At 41.8% G+C, this 18,925-nt stretch overlaps 3 protein-coding genes across 4 annotated transcripts in view; 2 read left to right on the plus strand and 1 right to left on the minus strand.

The window, feature by feature from the left end:
• The window catches only part of LOC134812705 (POU domain, class 2, transcription factor 2-like), a 1,142,226-nt gene that overhangs the window by 878,530 nt on the left and 244,771 nt on the right, over positions 1-18,925 (plus strand). The window lies entirely within an intron of this gene.
• The window catches only part of LOC134812377 (V-type proton ATPase subunit e-like), a 54,175-nt gene that overhangs the window by 27,958 nt on the left and 7,292 nt on the right, over positions 1-18,925 (minus strand). The gene's annotated exons all lie outside the window — the stretch shown is intronic.
• Positions 5,971-7,539, plus strand: LOC134813546 (uncharacterized). Its single transcript, XM_063821377.1, has 2 exons — positions 5,971-6,224; positions 6,371-7,539. The coding sequence occupies exons 1-2, from the start codon at positions 6,105-6,107 to the stop codon at positions 7,262-7,264; spliced, it is 1,014 nt and encodes a 337-aa protein (XP_063677447.1). The 5' UTR covers positions 5,971-6,104; the 3' UTR covers positions 7,265-7,539.

An 18,925-nucleotide genomic window follows, 5' to 3' on the forward strand; every position in this document is an offset into this window, starting at 1 on the left:
CGCAAAATATCTGAAGCTATTTTGATAAGTAAACATGAACCCTCTATGAATGTCAAGGAAGAGTTATTTATATTACTATTAGAAACAATGAAGTTTATGTTACACGGATAAGTGTGTATCGTACTGTGTGTATAATTTGTGTATAATGCATGGGGAATAGACTATTACCGGTTTAGCCGGATTTACTTGGACTAAATTTAGTGTTGAACAGTTGCACTTGTGCTACAGTTTGTGTTATGTTTAAGTTTAAGTGACGTTAGTTTTCCAATTCGTAGTTGTTTAGTACTTTCATGTTTTGTTTAGTTTTGTAATCAGTGTATGTCATAATTCTTCGTATCGTAGTATTTAATATATTTTTCTGTCAGAGTTTTACCACATAATATGTGACATATGTTCTTTGTCGTTATATTTAATTTTAATTAATAAATTTCAGAACTGATGAAGATGTAGACCATCGAAAATATTTTTGTGTGATTAACTGCTTGTTTCATTTGTTGAGCTCGCTATAGTGGAGGAAAAACAGAATTTTCACCTATCAGTATTATATTATTCTTTTTCTATTATATTATTATAATGATTGCATGATTTTCCGTTAAATGTTAATCAAAGCTTTCTTTAGGAATCCAACTTTCAAATTCAGTACCCCAATCGTGTCTTGTGCCATCCTCAGTGACCTTGCTACTAGATGGTAATTGCTTGATGGTAATTCAAATTACAGGGAAATTTGGGTCGCGGAAAGCTGAAAACTGAAATCTACCGGTAGGACATTTTCAAAATTTTCCTTTCATCAAAGTCTTCTCCTGGGTGGTGGGGGCAATGGCATAAAATTTAGAAATATAATTGCCTAAAGGTTATCCATTTTCTTCATAGAAATGTCCAATTGTTTTCTTGCAAATATAGAATTAGAACCATTTAATTTTAATAATATGTAGTACAATACTCCCTCTACACAGTTTACACGGCATTCCCTCATGGAAATTTAACACGAACTTAAAGTTAAACAAGATGTGTAATCTTTACAAATTCCTTAACGACTGTTTATGTGGCTCCCTCGTTGCTTGCTACACGTTGTATACCTCTCTCGTGCACACGAAGCCTTTTCGGCCTCTCCGAAGCCTCTCCGGCCTTTTGTGGAATTTGGGGTTGCAACGTGTGTCAACTCGTTGCTCAATCACAAAGTGCCCAGTCGCTGGTTGGTTTGGTGATGATTAATTACTTTAGTTCACTCGACTATCAGGCACTATCCGTCGCGGAGTCGAGTCCGCGGCAGAGCCGCCGGACTCCGGGCGGACTCCGAGCGGACTCCGGCGGAGCCGCCGGACTCCGAGCGGACTCCGGCGGTGCTCCGCCAAAATGTATTTACAGTGGACTCGAGTACATTTTGGCGGACTCCGAGCGGAGCCGAGCGGACTCCGAGCGGACTTTAAAGTCCGCCGCGGACTCCGAGCGGCTCCGCGGCGGCTCGGCGGAGTGTCCGCCGCGGACTAAGCCACTAGGCGGACTCCGGTCCGCCGCGGACTCCGGCGGAGTGCTTGGCGGACTCCGCCGGACCTCTCCACCAGACTTGAATCCGGCGGAGTCCGGCGGAGCTTGGCGGAGTCCGCCAGCTCGGCGGACTCCGCTCGGAGTCCGCCGGACTCCAACAGAGTCCACTGACTTCCGACCTCCGTCTTCCGACCCTCGGCTAAATTTGTCACGTGACATACAACATAGCATTTTGCAATATTGTGGTCAGATGAAAAGGTCGCTAGTGATAAACCTTAACCATTAGTATTACCCTCACAATGTCAATAGTGTACAACTCTAGTCCTAACTTTGACCCTATAATGTATAAAAGTTGACCCTAACCCTCCACCAAACCGTCCGCAGCGAAATATCAATGTCATTGACTGGTCACGTGCAACGTGACCAAAACAATTTTTGTCATATTATCTCATATGGGGAAGCGTTTTTAGCAAGCAAAAATACGTCGACCATCACAGGACGACGCCAGCCAGCACTCTCTACGCTCTTCGAGCTCCGATCGTCCTGTGACGAAGTAAGGACGAAACCTGAGGTCCTCAGGTAACATCGACCACCGATTAAAAATTCAAAGATTTTTTGACATAAAGGTCAAATGTAAAACTAAAATCTTGATGTTGATTGATTGACGACGTCAATTTTTGAGCACAGCGCCTGTCAGCGCGAGCGCACATTGCGGAAATGCGGAAAAGGACCGCGTAGCTAGTCAAGATGTTGATAAATATTTGGCTTGTGGCGCGATGTGTTGCTCTAACTATAGCCCTCTCGCTTGTTGATTGACGATGTCAATCCGTCGAGATCGTTGCTCTGCGAAGCAGAGCAACGATCGTTCGATGCGAAGCAAGAATGCTAGTTCGCGCGGCGCGTCGAAGCGGCGAAGTCCTCCAATCTCGCTTGCAGTAGCGCGCGACCGCCGGAGGCGGAAATGACCTGGTTAGCTAGGTAAACGCGATGTGCCTTGTAGGATGAAATCCTACTATAGCTGACGCCATTCGCAGCTGTGCTGCTCGCTGTACGTCAGCGATCGAAATTTATACGCGTATCCCCCGTCGCGTTAAGATGTGCCACTCGACGCGCCACACAATTTTTTTCGTTGCTCGTCGCACGTCGACGAACAACGAAGCTCGTTGCAACGCGCCGCGCAATGAGCTGCCAGGCTAGCTGCAGCTGGCTGACGCCGAGTAGGGTGTTTTGGCCGTTCTAACTTAAGACTTTTAAGAATTAAAGCAGCCGTATTGATCTTCCAAACCTACAACTTTCAAGGGCTAGAATTCGCTGTATTTTGCCGTTAAAACACAACTTGTACTGTTTCACTTCATGATTGGGCCGTAATTCAAAAGCAAATTGTCAAGAAGTGGTGCTCACGGTCTCACTTAACGTCACTTATCGCTCAGTTAAGAGCGACCATGGTCTTAAGCGACAGACAGCCTGCAGGCATATGATCTGAATACGAAATATCCTAGTGTTCGGCATTTAGTAGCCCTAATTGGTTACTTCGTACCCAGGAAAAGTTACCGGCTGGTGGTGGTACTAGAGTTGGTTTAATTTAAACAGACGGCTCGACCTCGCGCGCGACAACAAGCATGATTTGCACGCGTGGCGTATTCCAATGTTCAAGCAGCTACCACGTGACACAATTCAGCCAACCAGAGTACAGGAATCCGCAAAGTTAAAGTTGCAAACTTTTGATCGGCCCGAAAGGGGACTTTTCTGGAGATTTTGAGATAACTCAACAATTACGTTGTCTTGAATTTTCCTCCTGGAGAGGTAACGTTACTTTTAAAAGAGGAACATGTTACAAAAAACCGGAAGTCTCCAACTCTTTTACTTTCAAAGTTAAGCCCCATCCGGTCAGGGTTCCTGGGAGGACATCGTCCTGGTCCAACAAATTTTGTCTAGCGATTTTCTCCAAAAATTTAATGAGGGCGTCGACGTGCGACGAGCAACGAGAAAAATTGCGTGGCGCGTCGGGTGGCACATCTTAACGGGTGATACGCGTATAAATTTCGATCGCTGACGTACAGCGAACATCACAGCTGCGAGTGGCGTCAGCTAGTAGGATTTCATCCTACAATGCAAGGCACATCGCGTTCATTTAGCTAACCAGGTGCTTTCGCGCCGCTGCGGGCGCGCTTGTTCCACAAGTCATTTCCGGCGGTCGCGCGCTACTGCAAGCGAGAGGGCTATAGTTAGAGCAACACATCGCGCCACAAGCCAAATATTTATCAACATCTTGACTAGCTACGCGGTCCTTTTCCGCATGCGCTCGCGCTGTGCTCAAAAATTGACGTCGTCAATCAATCAGCATCAAGATTTTAGTTTTACATTTGACCTTTATGTCAAAAAATCTTTGAATTTTCAATCGGTGGTCGATGTTACCTGAGGACCTCAGGCTTCGTCCTTACTTCGTCACAGGACGATCGGAGCTCGAAGAGCGTAGAGAGTGCTGGCTGGCGTCGTCCTGTGATGGTCGACGTATTTTTGCTTGCTGGGATCCAGGGATCCGGCCGAATGACGCCACATGCAACGTGTAGGGTAAAACTAAAAACGCTTCCCCATATGAGATAATATGACAAAAATTGTTTTGGTCACGTGACCAGTTAATGACATTGATATTTCGCTGCGGACGGTTTGGTGGAGGGTTAGGGTCAACGTTTATACATTATAGGGTCAAAGTTAGGACTAGAGTTGTACACTATTGACATTGTGAGGGTAATGGTTAAGGTTTATCACTAGCGACCTTTTCATCTGACCACAATATTGCAAAATGCTATGTTGTATGTCACGTGACAAATTTAGCCGAGGGTCGGAAGACGGAGGTCGGAAGTCAGTGGACTCTGTTGGAGTCCGGCGGACCCCGAGCGGAGTCCGCCGAGCTGGCGGAGTCCGCCAAGCTCCGCCGGACTCCGCCGGATTCAAGTCTGGCGGAGAGGTCCGGCGGAGTCCGCCAAGCACTCCGCCGGAGTCCGCGGTGGACCGGAGTCCGCCTAGTGGCTTAGTCCGCGGCGGACACTCCGCCGAGCCGCCGCGGAGCCGCTCGGAGTCCGCGGCGGACTTTGAAGTCCGCTCGGAGTCCGCTCGGCTCCGCTCGGAGTCCGCCAAAATGTACTCGAGTCCACTGTAAATACATTTTGGCGGAGCACCGCCGGAGTCCGCTCGGAGTCCGGCGGCACCGCCGGAGTCCGCTCGGAGTCCGCTCGAAGTCCGGCGGCTCCGCCGCGGACTCGACTCCGCGACGGATAGTGCCGACTATCACGTGACGTCTTACTTAAACACGTTTTATAAATTACTCTGATGGACAATTCAAACCTCCAACCCTAAACTCTGACCCAAACCCTACCTTTATAACACAATCCCTAAAAACAGAAACTGAAGTTGGTATCATATCGCACCGGGGACATTATGGAGGAATGCAAAAATTAGGGAATCGAATGACTGCCAAGTGTCAATGCTCAACTGATGTATTCCACTTCGTGTTGTTAATATTAGTTTTTACACTCGTTACAATCAGCAAACACTCTTATCTTTTGTTTGAGGTGCGATAAGAGGTTTTATGACCTGATTACACCGGCGTTTACACATAATGGATACTCGGCCAGGATACTTAACCCTTAAAGTGGTTTCTATACATTATCCTCTAGGCTCTAGCTAAGTGTACGTTTACAATTAGAGTTATAATATTGTAGTAGAAGAGAGGATCCACAACTTGCATTGACCAGATTAGGATTTAAAAAATCGTATCTCTTATTTCTTAACCAACTTTTCGACCAATCTTTCGACCGATGAAGACACGCGTTTCGACAAACAATTTTCAGTCCATTCCATTTCTCCTGATATGAAAAGCGCCCTATTAAGTGATCACTGATCATTCAGTATTATCTTCTGATCAATACACTCGTACAGCCACTAGTATGACTCGTGCTCACGAGGGAACTGAAGAACATATTTTGCCGAATGAGATCCCAGAGACTGTGAGTGTAGATGTGCTCGGAGTGGGAGACACAGAACATAAAACCAACAGCCAGACAAGATCAGGTTTCATCAATTTGATATCTCCAAATTATAGTTCAGAGCATATAACTATCTGCAAATTTGTTTTACATAAACGTTTCCAACTTGAAAATAAAATATTTCCCAGATAGAAGATACAAGCTGACGACTAGTGAAGTAGTTTTGGTGGTCTTATTTGCTACATTTGGTTACGGATCATCATTCAATCCTCGGACTTATCTTTCTGGATTTTACCTCGACTTTCTCAAACAAGCGGATCTCAATGTGGTGTTAGGTGATTTAATGAGTTTAGATTAACAAATCTTTTAATCCATTAGCAACTAATCAATTTATTATCAACTATCAAGGTCCTCTTTAAAGTACTGCAAGTTATAATTCCACTCGATTAATATTTTTCGTATTTAGCATGAAACCTAAAGATTGAATTAACAGGGACTGTTTCAATATCTACATTACTGGTAACACAGGGACTGAGCCCCTACATCCTGCCTCTATTACCCTGGTTTAAGAAACTCTCCCTCACTACAAGGTGTCTCCTTCTTCTTATCGGCAATATTATCTGCTACTTCGTCATGTCCCTAGTGGACGTGATGGTGGAGGCTGACCCCAGGGGTGGTCTGGTGTTCGGGGTGGTTGGAGCAGCTCGAGCACTTCAGGGGCTGTGTTGTGGTTCTTTAACCGTTATAGTACAGGTCAGTGTTTACTCGAGAATCTGTGGCAACTATGGTGGGCCTTGAACCGAGGTCAGGGTGACGTTTCAGTTAGCTTATTAAAGATAACTACCTCTATTATCAATACTACTACTTCCTTCTACTGTACATTGTACAATACGTTTCAGGGGGAGATAGTGGACTTGTACCTGGCAGATAAGAAGTCTCTAATGGTGGTGATATGCAGTGCGATACACATCTCTGCTCTGGTACCCTTCGTTGTGGGAACTGAACTTTACACCTCCGGAAAGTGGCTCCTCACAGGACTCCTCATCCCTACATTCGATCTTATCCCTCTGCTCCTGCTTCCTTTCATTAGTAAACTTCAGAGGAAAACTAGTGCGGGAGAGTATTGTGTTGGGTTAGCTGATGAAGACTGTGATCCAGACAAAGAAACAGAACCTCCTAGCCAAGACAAGAAAGAAGCAACCTGTCTACAGCGCATCGTGTTCTACGTCCCTGATCTGACGGTGTTTATAGCGAACGTGACGTTCATCTTGTTGATATTCTCCCTGCCAGTCAGACTAAAAGAGTACACGGGCAAGTCTCTGAACACAGCGGTCCTGTTTACCACCCTCATCCCCACCTTCGGGTTCATTTCCAGTCTCATTGTCAGTTACTTCACCCTCCGCAAGCTTCCTGCTCTACTCGTTATTTTGGTGGGAACTGTTGTTTTCTTTGTTGGGGCCATTATAGCGTTCGGAGCTACAACAGAGTTCCTAGTGTTCCCAGGCTCGTATGAGTTAGGATCAGTGTTGGTGGGGCTGGGTGATGCTCCTGTAATAAACCTCATAGTGCTGAGCAAGTTTGTGTTATATGAAAAGTGGGGACTGGACACAAAGGGGCTGGGGGAACGGAGCAGTGCTGTGTTTAACCTCAGTATGTGTTTCTCACAAGTTGTTGGAACTGTCATGTCCGGTCTTACGATCAGTAGAGGTAGTGAGGTTCCCACACTGGTCGGGGCGGGGACTGCAGGCCTTTTTAATATTGTAGCTTTACTTCTCTGTCTTCTGGTTAAATGATGTGATCAGTAGCGTAATTGGAACGTCTTATGCTTTCAAGTAGTTTGTATCTTATTAGACATTGATATTGGTCTAGTTATATATTACTGTATACTATTTTATTGATCTGAGGTGTAGTATTGCCAGATCCCAGTTCAATTTATAACGGAGTTGTATATCAACAGGAAACGATGTAACAGAGTCAATATATTTTAATGTTGCCATGGGGTGGCAAGTCTCCATTCATCGTACTCCGATAGTTTACTGCATCCTATTATGTAAAGTCTTTACCAGCCAAATCTGATATTTTTAATTAATATTAAATAGCCTCAAAAGAAGTAGTTAAGAAAGGAGTTGGATACATACTAAGTCTACAGTAAAGCCCCGATTTACCGCCACTATTTCCTTTCCCCAAATAGGGCTACGTTATTTTATCGAGTCTATCCACCGTCAATTTGAAATTTGAATGTGTCAATTTTGTAAACCTAGGGTATTGAGTACACCACCACATTCCAGCTTAAAAGTTGGTGTAAAAATGGGGACCCGAACAGTAACATCACTAATATAGAGTGAACCCCCATTCTTCACCCAGCTCAACTGTTATTATTCAATGTTAATTTGCCCTAGATTTAGTGGATCAAATGTCAAATGTCCCTTCATTCACGCCTCAAAGGAATGTCAATGTGTGAATTCCCAAATATTTTCATTTTCAATGGCTCATATTTCTTTACTGTTCATTTGCACAGTTTAATTTTAAATCGTTAGCTGGTCCAAATTAAGTTTTGTCAATTTAATTAAATTGACAAAACTGGAATGCTGATTAGTCACTATATATCATTATAATAGTCTAGTATTATGTTCCTTGTCCGGGCTTACTTTAAGTCAGTCACGTGATTGATAGTCGAGTGTAGACTTTAGAGTGATTAATCGTCGTCCTTCGTTCCTAAGGTTTCTCAGACGGACAAATATTGCTGATTCGGTTGCTGAATTAATTATTAAGCTTGATTTCTGTCCCTGATCAATCATAAAAGTATCGCAATTTGGCTGCCTCTGCTGTTTATCATTATAATGTTTATTGTTTATGTAGAGGTATAACACTAACAGGAATGGGGCATTCAAAAATGGAAATATTTCAGATAATATCACATATTATGGGTATCGAAGAAAACTGGGAATCCTTCGTCAGCATGACTCATGCAAAGGCAGAATCGCATGGAAAAGTAGCGCAGTATTGGGACAGGATTCACAACATCTTGAGTATGGCTCTCATATTCCTATCTGCATTAACGACTCTGTCCGTGTTGCTCCCTATCACCCACTATGTCGGAGCTGCTCTGGGGGCGGTCACTACTCTTTTATCTGCTATCAACGGCTCTTTGAACCCTAGTACGAGAAGGCAAGAGCAGATGGAGGCTAGTAGGGGGTTTAGAGCCCTGATGTTGAAGATGGTGAGAGTTGAAACGGAGAGAAATTATGAGGAACTGTGGAAGGAATACAACAAAGAATTGCTTGGAGAACCTTTCCTTCCGACAAAATTCAAGGTAAAAGACAACACTGCATTCTCCATGTCACCCGAGTTCCAGATGGTGGTAGCCCAGAAGAAAGCTGATGTTGGAGAGTGTTTATCGAAGATAGACGATGGGGCCCCACCACCTATCTTCGATAAACACTCGGAGGCTAACTGTCTTGTCTATCAGTCACCTATGTCTGAGGAAATAGATCCGGAAGTGGAAGCTGACATTGAAGAATGATGATTACAGATTAATCACTCTACACTCGACTGTCACTTGACTTTTTAAACACGTTCTTTAGCTGGCCGTGAATGGGTATTCGAAATCCTAGCCCTCTAATGACTAATCTGATCCCAACCCTAACCCTAACCCAATCTTTAACAAAAGCATATGCTGAAACCCTAACTCTAACGAGAAATTATTATACGGTCATATGTATCGCCAGGGGAGCATTTTGACCCTATATCATGGGGTCATGGGGGTGATTCAGAATCAGCCTCCAAAAATACATCGATTCAGGTTGGTTTCAACTGTCGGGGGCCCTTTTACTTTTAGAAGTATCTCGAAGATCGACTGTAGAGTGATTAAGCACGTTCGGACATTGGACTTAAAACAATGTAATTTGAAGCATTTGGAACCCGTATAACCCTAAAATAGTGTCAAGACTCAAGAGACTAAATAATTATTACCAATTTAATTCGCGTTTTTGACACCACTTGGGGGTTCAAATTTTGGGCTCTAAAACTCCTATTCCTTAGCCAATTTTTTATTTTTTCATGCTGATTTGGAGGCCATTAAAGCATTTGACCCAGTCAAAAAAGTATCAGTTGTAGATCTTTTACGGTTTTTGCGGAAAGTCGCGTTAAAGTTGATGCCGTGGTGTCAGTAAAATGGTACGGATAAACACATCCATATATATCGTCTCGCTTTATATATAGTAAGATATTGTTATAAGATACATGTTTATTAAAATATGTAGTAAGATAGAAGAACACGGGGCTATTTAGACGAACCCCTTGATGAATGATGAAGATCAATTTCTGTATTTTATCGCCAGACTGTCCCGTCTGTCCCGTCCCCCGAAGTAAGGGTTCGAGCATATTTTGAGCCATATGTCACTTACCTGGGGACCTCAGGCTATTATGTTCATATAAACATAGAGATTCGGCGGAATGACTGGCTGAGCGCGGCCCAGTAATATGTCACGTGGTATACTGGTATGTGGTAGAGCCATGTATAAAATTATCATGTACGCATATGATCTACATTCTACATTCTACATTACCTATTTATAGTTTACACATTAGTCTTACCTGAGGACCCCAGGCTTTAATGTTGGTAAACAACATTAATACCGAATAGAGATTAGGCGGAATGACAGGCTGAGCGCGGCCCAGTAAACATTAGTCATGTTTACTTTGTTCATGTTGCAATATCAAAATGATTTGATGTCTTCATTTTTATGTTTCATGTTTATCGACAAAGTTTTATTTTTGTCAAGACTTACAACTTATATTATTCTAAAAACGAATTTTTAGTAGTCTAGTTAGGCTCTTATACGGGTAAAAAGACGTGTTTTCTCACTCATGAAAGAAAACTTTTCTGCTATGAGTTTGGAGACCTAACCATTAATTGGACACAATAGTATGATGTATATTGTGCAAGGATCAAGAATATGTTAAGAAATATAAATATGACCTTATTAGTCACGTGCTATACCAATGCGCGTTTTTGGTTTTAAACTTAGCTTTGACAGTCTATAATTGCTCTAACCAGAGCCCTCTTGCTTGCATAGCAGTAGCGCGAGACCACCGACTAGCGCGTCACGCAGTACGCGTAGACACATGGCTATGTGAAGTCTATAAGATTACATTGCTTTCTATTTGTTACCTGAGGACCCCAGGCTATTATGTTCATTAACAATTAACATAATACCGAATAAAGATTTGGCGGAATGACAGGCTGAGCGCGGCCCAGTAAGTAAGAGCCCCACCTTTTTGGATTTTTACCTGGGGAAATCCAGGAATAATACCTTAATTTTAATGCCATCGTGTGCAGCGCAGCTAGTTTTTGTCACTTGTGCAAATTTAGCTGTTACACCAACAAAATTAACTTGTTTAAAAGTTCAAAAAACATAATTTTTTGGCTTATTTTTGGCCGGGGAAACTTAGACTTATCATTTCAAAACCACTTGCACCTTTAATCGATTTTACGGTCAAAAATACGTTTGCATTTGGAAATATGTTTTATCACGTTGTGACCCCTTGTATCACGTGGTGACCCACACGGTCGCTTCACTATAGAGTTTTCACTGTAGAGTTTCGACGATACAGGGGGAGCCGCGCACTCGTGCGCCATGCGCGGCGGGTCATACAACGTATGACAAGTGACCCCCATCACCCATTGTCGTTAAATTTCACTAAGTGTAGCGTTTCTACGATACAGAGGGAGCCGCTCACTCGTGCGCGGCGGGTCATGCAACGTATGACAATTATTTCGCTCCAACTAAATCGTTTGTAGGTTTATAACCTACCAGGACGCGCGCCGAGTTGGACTCGTCGACGGTCCTAAATATTTGAATATTTGAATATTTGAATATTTGAATATTTGAATATTTGAATATTAATTGAATATTTGAATATTTGCAATTTGAATATTTGAATATTTGAATATTTGAATATTATATTTGAAACAAATATTTTACGAGTATCACCCGTTAACTAAATCGCTCGCCCAAATTTTAAGAAAATTCTTGCGAAAAGGCCCTTTAGGTATGAAATTGATCTAAATCGGTGTATTTTTGGACGGTGATTCGGAATCAGCCCCCATGATGCAAAGGGTAAAAATGCTTCCCTTGAGAGTTATTGCATCACTACACGTGATGACCCCCACTGTCGCTTCACTATAGTGAATGTCGATACAGGGGGAGCCGTGCACTTCGTGCGCGGTGGGTCATACAACGTATGACAAGAGAGTTATGGGCAAAAAACTGTTTTTGTCACGTGACAGGCTAGTAAAACATGAATTCGATTGTTTAGGGCTCGGGTTAGGGTTAGGGTTGTAGTAAGAGTTATGGTTAGGGTTCGGGGTTATGGTTAGGGTTCGGGTTGGGATTTAGGGTTTATGTAAAACCATATTGTACGGCTGCAAAATCATAAAAACCAAAGTCACGTGAAATTTTTGGGCGAGCGAATTAGTAAGAGCCCAATTATTTATGTGCCCAATTATTTGTTAGGTTGCCCATGTCAAACTTGTATTTTGTAGTATAAAGGTACATTCAACATTTCCCCCGTATTACTTCGTTGTTTACTTCTACTCTATATCTTATGCAATTAAAAACCAATCATAATGATGATAATGATATTATACCGATATATAGATATATTTAATTTTTACCCACAGTGAAAGACTTAGGACTTGTCATGTCATGTCATACGTTGTATGACCTGCCGCGCACGAGTGCGCGGCTACCCCTTTATCGTAGAAACTTTACAGGGGTTCCACTATAGTGAAACGACAATGGGGGTCACTACGTGATACAACTTAGGACAGCGTTCATCACGACTTTTACGGCGCACAGTCGTCCTGTGCATGCACATTGAATCGACGATAGAAATCGAGCGCTATACGCATTATTATTAGCTTATTCGCTGTTATCACTCAGGTTGATAACAAATACGTTCTGTTTTGTTATTGCAGAACGTTTGTCATGATCCTATAAATACTATTTAAAACGCTTAACTTAGATTGCTTTTAAGTTCATATAATAGAGTGTGTTGCAATAATATACTATGTTAGTAAAACAAATTTTTTTTTTTTAGTAAAACAAAATTTTTATTTACCACAAAACAATCAATACATATTTAATATTATTATACATTTACAAATAAATCTAAATTTAAATTCAGCTATATACACAATACACCGCCCGCCGCGCAGACAGCCACACATTGCTGAGAGATTCTCAGGTGCAGATGTAAGCGCCGCGCGCGCGAGGTTTGTTATCTTACAATTACATGTCACGATATATTATTAATTATCAGAGAATTTTAGAAGCAAAATAATAATTGCTTATTGGGAAAATTTCGGTCGTTAACGCAGTACAGGGTGTGGACACTGCAATGCTAATAACGGAAAATTTTGAGGCACGAGTTTCATTCAGCTACCCAATTTATATGTGACATGTACTTGTATTAAATTCAGATAAATGTCAGTAACAATCGACGTCAACATTGTGCAACTGTAAACTGCAAAATGTTAACGTCGATTATCACTAAATCACATCTCGCAAGTTACTAATTCTTTGCACTATATATGTTACGTCACTATAGCATATGTCATTCATATTGTACGTTATATAAGATAAAAATAAATATTTTATAATTGTTTCAATGTTCAACACTGCTAAAAAACAAATACCTACTTGCCCATCGATTAAGCAGTCGCCAAAACAAGGCTCAAAGTTAATTTACCTTCACACCTCGTTTTGGAGACTGAAGGATGTCAATAAATAAAACAAAGATTTGTCAACAATGGAGACAAGATAGTATCAGTTATTATGAATGGTCTCAATCAATAATGTTAATGTTTTGTATAATTAACTTCACGAGAAGTAGGGCTGTAAATTTGCAATTCATTGGAGTTTCCTGACTATTTATTCAGGGGTTCGAAGGCGGGGAACAGTTCATTGATATGATGATATGTTGAGGTTTTAACTGGGACTGCGCTTTATTTTGAAATATCCTAATAAATGTCTCTGAAGAAGTAAAATATGGAATTAAGTATAGATGAAGTAGAAATGAACTTTTTTGAAATTGTGATTATGATAATGATGGTCGACTACAGGAGTGCAAGGATTGTCTAATTGATATCAATATGCTTGGAGTCATACAGATTTCTTCTAAAGCGTTTATAATTTGAAATATGAATTCAGCTATTGCATAAAGTTTGCCAAAGACTCCTGGTCACCGAATCGTTTAAAGATGGTGTATGAATAAGCATAGTAAAAGAGGTCTCTTTTCTCTTCATCTTTAAAGACATGAATAAGTCTATCAATCCTCCTGTATCCTGGGGTTGACTCAGTTGAATGCCTTTTGCCTATGCTCATGGTTTCATGAACAAGGTATTTGAACTTAAACTAAAAAAAACTTTATTTTTAGGATGGCTGACCGGCAGGACCAAGCTAAAAAGAGCTTCAAGGAGAATGATGTGGAAATGTCAAAAGCAACCCATGATGCCTGTCCTTGTGATGCTGCTGAGGAAAAGCACAAAATGTATTTACTTAAAACACTAAATTTTGTGTTTTTTTTTCCAAACTCTATTATGTTAAGGTGTCTAGTGTTGAACAAAATTTCTTTGACACATTTGATCTAATATTCATAATAACTCTGCAAAGCCCTTGGGGCCATATTGGGCTTACACGGGGGTCAGTGGTTTCAGTCACAACCCTAATTAACCCCACTAACAAACGGTAAGAGGACAGTTCTGTCAGTTCTTGATAATACCTCCTTCTCAGCGCTCAAGGGCAGTTCATCAAAAGTATTATCTATGGAGGACTAGATGGTATTATTTCAACATTCGTCGTGATCTGCTCCATAGAGGGTGGAAGTTTCAATCCTGTATTTGCTCTTGTCCTGGGGTTCAGTAACCTGATTGGTGATGCTATTTCTATGGGAATGGGAGATTATCTTAGTTCTACAGCTGACATTGAACACCAGAAAACTGAATATAAGCGAGAGAAATGGTGAGTAGTTAATTTATTCCTCAGTGACACGATTAAATTGACATAATTAAATTGGTGCTCTCAAATAAAAATACAAAATTCATTCACAAATAAGAGTGAAAAATGGCGTTCTGTGGCTTCCCCTTTGCCCAAGAAGGCAAAGATAAATGTCTAAAACCCCGGGGATTTTGCTAACCCTGGGGTGGAAGCGAAAATGAGCGGGAGGAGAGGGGGAGTGATTCCGGGGTGCGGGCTAACAGGAACCACGCTAAGTACCCCCCTTTTCAGGACCTTTGGAAAAGGGTTGGGGTTTCACTTTGGAGAAACGAGATTCCTCCCAAACAAGGTCTTTTTCCGTGAAAAATTTACTTTTTTGAGACTATACCACAGGGTTTCCATTGTTCCATTTTCCCACCACTTTTCCCTATTTCCACATAACCCTGTTTCACCTTGAACCCTATTTTTCCACTTAATTCCAAAAAAAAACACCTAGTTTCCACTAAATTCCCTGTTCCATAAAAATTCCCTTGTTTCCACTTGACCCACGTTTTCCACGTTTTCCCTTAACCACTTAAATTCCACGTAATCACACATGTTCCCTATGACCAACAGATTCAAATGTTTCCACTGTAATTCCACTGTAATTCCACTATGATTCCCGAAATTACTAAATTCCCAGACCACTATTTCCCTCTTGTTCCACATTTTCATTTTATTCCACAAAAATTTCCCTTGATCCACATTATCCCACATGTTTTCCACTATTATCCCCATGTTTTCCCACTAGTTTTCCTGTAATTCCACTTTTTCCACTTTTGATTCCACTTTATCCCCACAGATCCACTTTTTTCCTAATTTTCCCCAAAATCCACAAAGTTTTCCACATGACCCCCACTAGTTTCCACGATACCCTATGAATTCCTTTTAAAAAAAAAGGGTTTCGGGGGATGGTAACGTTTTTGGCGTTCATTCTGTTTGGTCTGGTTCCCCTACTCTCCTACGTGTTGTTTGGTTTACTCCCTTGGGAGACATACGATAGCATTGATAACGTGAACCTCTCGTTTGCGATCAGCTGCGTCGCTACTGCTATCACTCTCTTCTTACTGGGCGCCGTCAAGGTAATTATATTATTTATCTCATTATCATTTTTTCCGAAAATTTTGGGCCAGGGAACAGGGTTTAAAATTGTTACGGTAGTGCGGGGAAAAAGATGGGGGGGTTAAAAATGGTGTCCATGACGTGTTGAAGGAGAACCCCTGTTCTTGAAACACTTGTAAGCGTCAAAGGTCAAAATCTTTAAATATTTTTAAACTGTGAAACCCTTTCAGCTACCAAATTTAAATGACAATAATCTTGTAATTTTATCATTAAACAAATTATTCCCCGGTAGGGGCAACTTTTTGTTTTCGGTCTCCGAAAACCCCTTTTTATGAACCATCCCCGCAATTTCCCCAGTGAGAAGTGGTTTCTCTCTGGGATCAAAGTCACTGCTATGGGTGCCGTGGCTTGTGCTGTTTCTCCCTTTTGGGCTCCTCGTCGCTCACTTCCTGCTGAAAGACGAACAAGCCGGTTGTTGGTGTGTAGCAATTCATCTTGCACAGTGAGGGTCATTGGAGGTTGTTAGGCGGAGGGGGGCGGGACCGTCGGGAAAGGGGCTGCGATCTGTTTGGTTCCGCCGTCACCTTCAAATGCTGCGTCCGTTTGGGTTTTCCCAGCCGTCACCGTCGAATGTGCGTTCCATTGGGCCCGCCGTCACCGTCGAATGCGCGATTTTAGGGTTCCTGTCAGATGTGCCACCCCGGTAGCCGCAAGATATGTTTTTCGGATTTTTAATTTGGGAAATTTTTCCCCTTTTTTGGTTTCGAATATATTTGACTGCTGTTTTTTTTTTTGCCTTCTGGGGTTTTTTTTTTTTTTACCGTTTTTTTTGAAAATTTTCGATTGAATGGAACGAAAATTTAAACTGTCCACTTAAAACACAAATATTAAAAACACTTTACAGTAATATATTTTTTGTTTTGTTTCACAACTTTTATTCAGTTTTACTTAGGCTTGATTTGATGTTATCTTTTACAAAACATTGCACGCTTTGTTCGTTTACTACATGTTATTGAAATGTTTCCAAGTGGGTTTTTCTTTTCCCGGTAGATTTTATTATAAAATGTAATATTGTTGAGTTTTGTTTTGTAAAATTTTTGTGACCCACAGAAAGGTTAAATACCCGATATTACATTTTTATCAAACTTTTTACCTCTTTTAAAGATCTGTTTTACTTTGAGTGCACTGAGTGCGGCGTATTTCAATCAACGAAGATTTAAATTCCAACATGGTCAAATCAAGAGTTTACCGCATTTTTCTCGAGCTGCTTTAAAATTCGATATTTTTGATCTTTAAAAAAAGCTTTAAACAGAAAAATAAATTTTTTCTAACCGGGGGGAATTTGGGAGGTGACCAAGAACACCCCCCCGAGCTCTACCCAAAAATTTCCAACAAAAATTTTTTCTTACCTCCACTACAAGTACGAGGGGTTTTTGCTCCCAAATTTTTTGTAGAACCCCCTCTCTCGCAAACAGGTTTACTCTCTTGTAGGATGGTTTTTCAGTGGTTTTTTTGAGAAAATTTTGTTACCATTATAAAGTAGAAAGAACATTGTAATTGCTTTTTTTGCTTGCCTGTGTTGTCTAACCCGTGCAATAGGGTTTGTACTTTCCCGAAAAGGGGGGTTAACATCAGTTCCTGCGTTTCTGGGGGGGCACAACTTTGTTTTCCCTTGTTTACCACTTTTTTTACCACTGACAGTACACTGTTTTTTATTGGACTTTTCTGAAAAATGTTTCGCTTAAAATGCAGCTTCAGCTGTATTCGCTGCAAATGGGGAAAATTATGGGCATTTTGGCTTTTTCTACGGCTGAGTATTTTCTGCGGGTTTGTTTCCCCAAAAGTCAGGAATTAGTTTCAGCGCGCGGTTTTTAAGGCCGGGGGCAAAACGAGCCTTCTTGTTGTTTCCGGTCAAGGGCGATCTTCGTGAGGGGTTTGTGGTGGGGCGGTTTAAGCAAAACTTTTTAAATGCAGTTTTAAAATTTTCCTATTTTTTTTTTGTTTCTTGTTATCACAAAGTTTTTATTCTTTATTTTAAAAATGGGGTTTTTACCTTTATTTTTCGTGGCCTTCCCGTTTAATGTTTTTGTTTATGTTACGAAAGGGGGGGCGGGGGATTTTGGGTTTTTTTCCCCGGGGTTTCGGTTGTGGTTTCAAGGGCCCATCTTTTTCATTTTCGACTCCTCCTTTGTTTACAGAAATTTACACAGCCTTCCACCACAAAAAACCCTCCTCCCCCCCCCCCCCCCCCCCCCCTCCCCCCCTCCCTCCCCCCCCCCTCCCCTCTCCTTTTCCCCCTCCCCCTCCCCCCCCCTTCCTCCTCCCCCCCTCCTCCTCCCCCCCCTCCTCCCCCCCTTCCCCTCCCCCCCTCCTCTCCCCCTCCCCCCTCCCCTTTCTCCTCCTCCTCCCCTCCTCCCCTTCCTCCCCCCCTCTCCCCCCCTCCTCCTCCCCCCCCCTCCCCCCCCCCTCCCCTCACCTACTATACGTCCACTTTTTAAAAACTTTAAAAAATTCCTCTGTACATTATTTTGGGGTTTTCCCCAAATTCCGAAGACACCAGGGCAATTGATTTTTCATTATTTGGGTGAACATTTTCAGGGGTTAATTAAAAATTTACACGGGGGGAAAATTTCTGCGGAAGGTTATTTATTTTTAGTTCCCTTTTAACTTCCTTCCCAGTTCTCGCTATTTGATCTCTCCCTGCAGCTGCCTCATCTTTACGGTTCTGTAACGAACTTGCGGGGGTGGTTGTTTTTTATAAAAACGGGGATAATCGATTTTATGTGATTTTCTATTTGCATATTATCCTTTTAACACTGCATAAAAGCGTGACATTCCTGCCGTGACCTTGGAGTTAAATATAACGTGACAAAATTACCAGGGGAAAGCTAAAGTTTTTAAGACTATCCTGTTCTTTCCCTTTTACTTCAGATGTTTTCACACACTCTTCTAAATGTTAGAACTAGTGCTCCAGGAGGCCACTAATCTTGTGTAACTTTGTGTGTGTCGCGGGGGGGCCAGGGGGAAGGCTAAAGGGGGCGCCGGGCGGTGGTAATCTGTTTTCTTTACTCAAGAATTTCAAATATCTCAAACCGGTTTTCCCAGTTTTACTAGATTGGTGAGCTCTAAATTCCATCCAGTTTTATAACTTGTCATCTGGAGAATTTGACGTGGGTGTTTAGGGGGCCTTCTTCTGAGAAAAGTGTGGTTCATCGATCAAAACCAAAATTACTGAAATAATGTTTAATTTAACTGCCAGTGTCTGTGTCATGTTGCGATCAAGTCAGCCTTCTTACAGACAGCAAATTTTTTAAATTTTTTACTCTCTTTGTTAAAAAGAGAGGATAAAGG

Source organism: Bolinopsis microptera, chromosome 3 (genome assembly GCF_026151205.1).
Source record: "Bolinopsis microptera isolate Bmic1 chromosome 3, MBARI_Bmic_1.0, whole genome shotgun sequence".
NCBI classification, from domain to species: domain Eukaryota; kingdom Metazoa; phylum Ctenophora; class Tentaculata; order Lobata; family Bolinopsidae; genus Bolinopsis; species Bolinopsis microptera.

What these genes read in the sequence shown, in the direction of transcription:
- LOC134813546 (XM_063821377.1), top strand. Translation starts at nt 6,105, where the DNA reads ATGTCCCTAGTGGACGTGATGGTGGAGGCTGACCCCAGGGGTGGTCTG. An exon ending in CTTTAACCGTTATAGTACAG is followed by an intron (nt 6,225 to 6,370) that starts GTCAGTGTTTAC and finishes AATACGTTTCAG; the next exon opens with GGGGAGATAGTGGACTTGTA.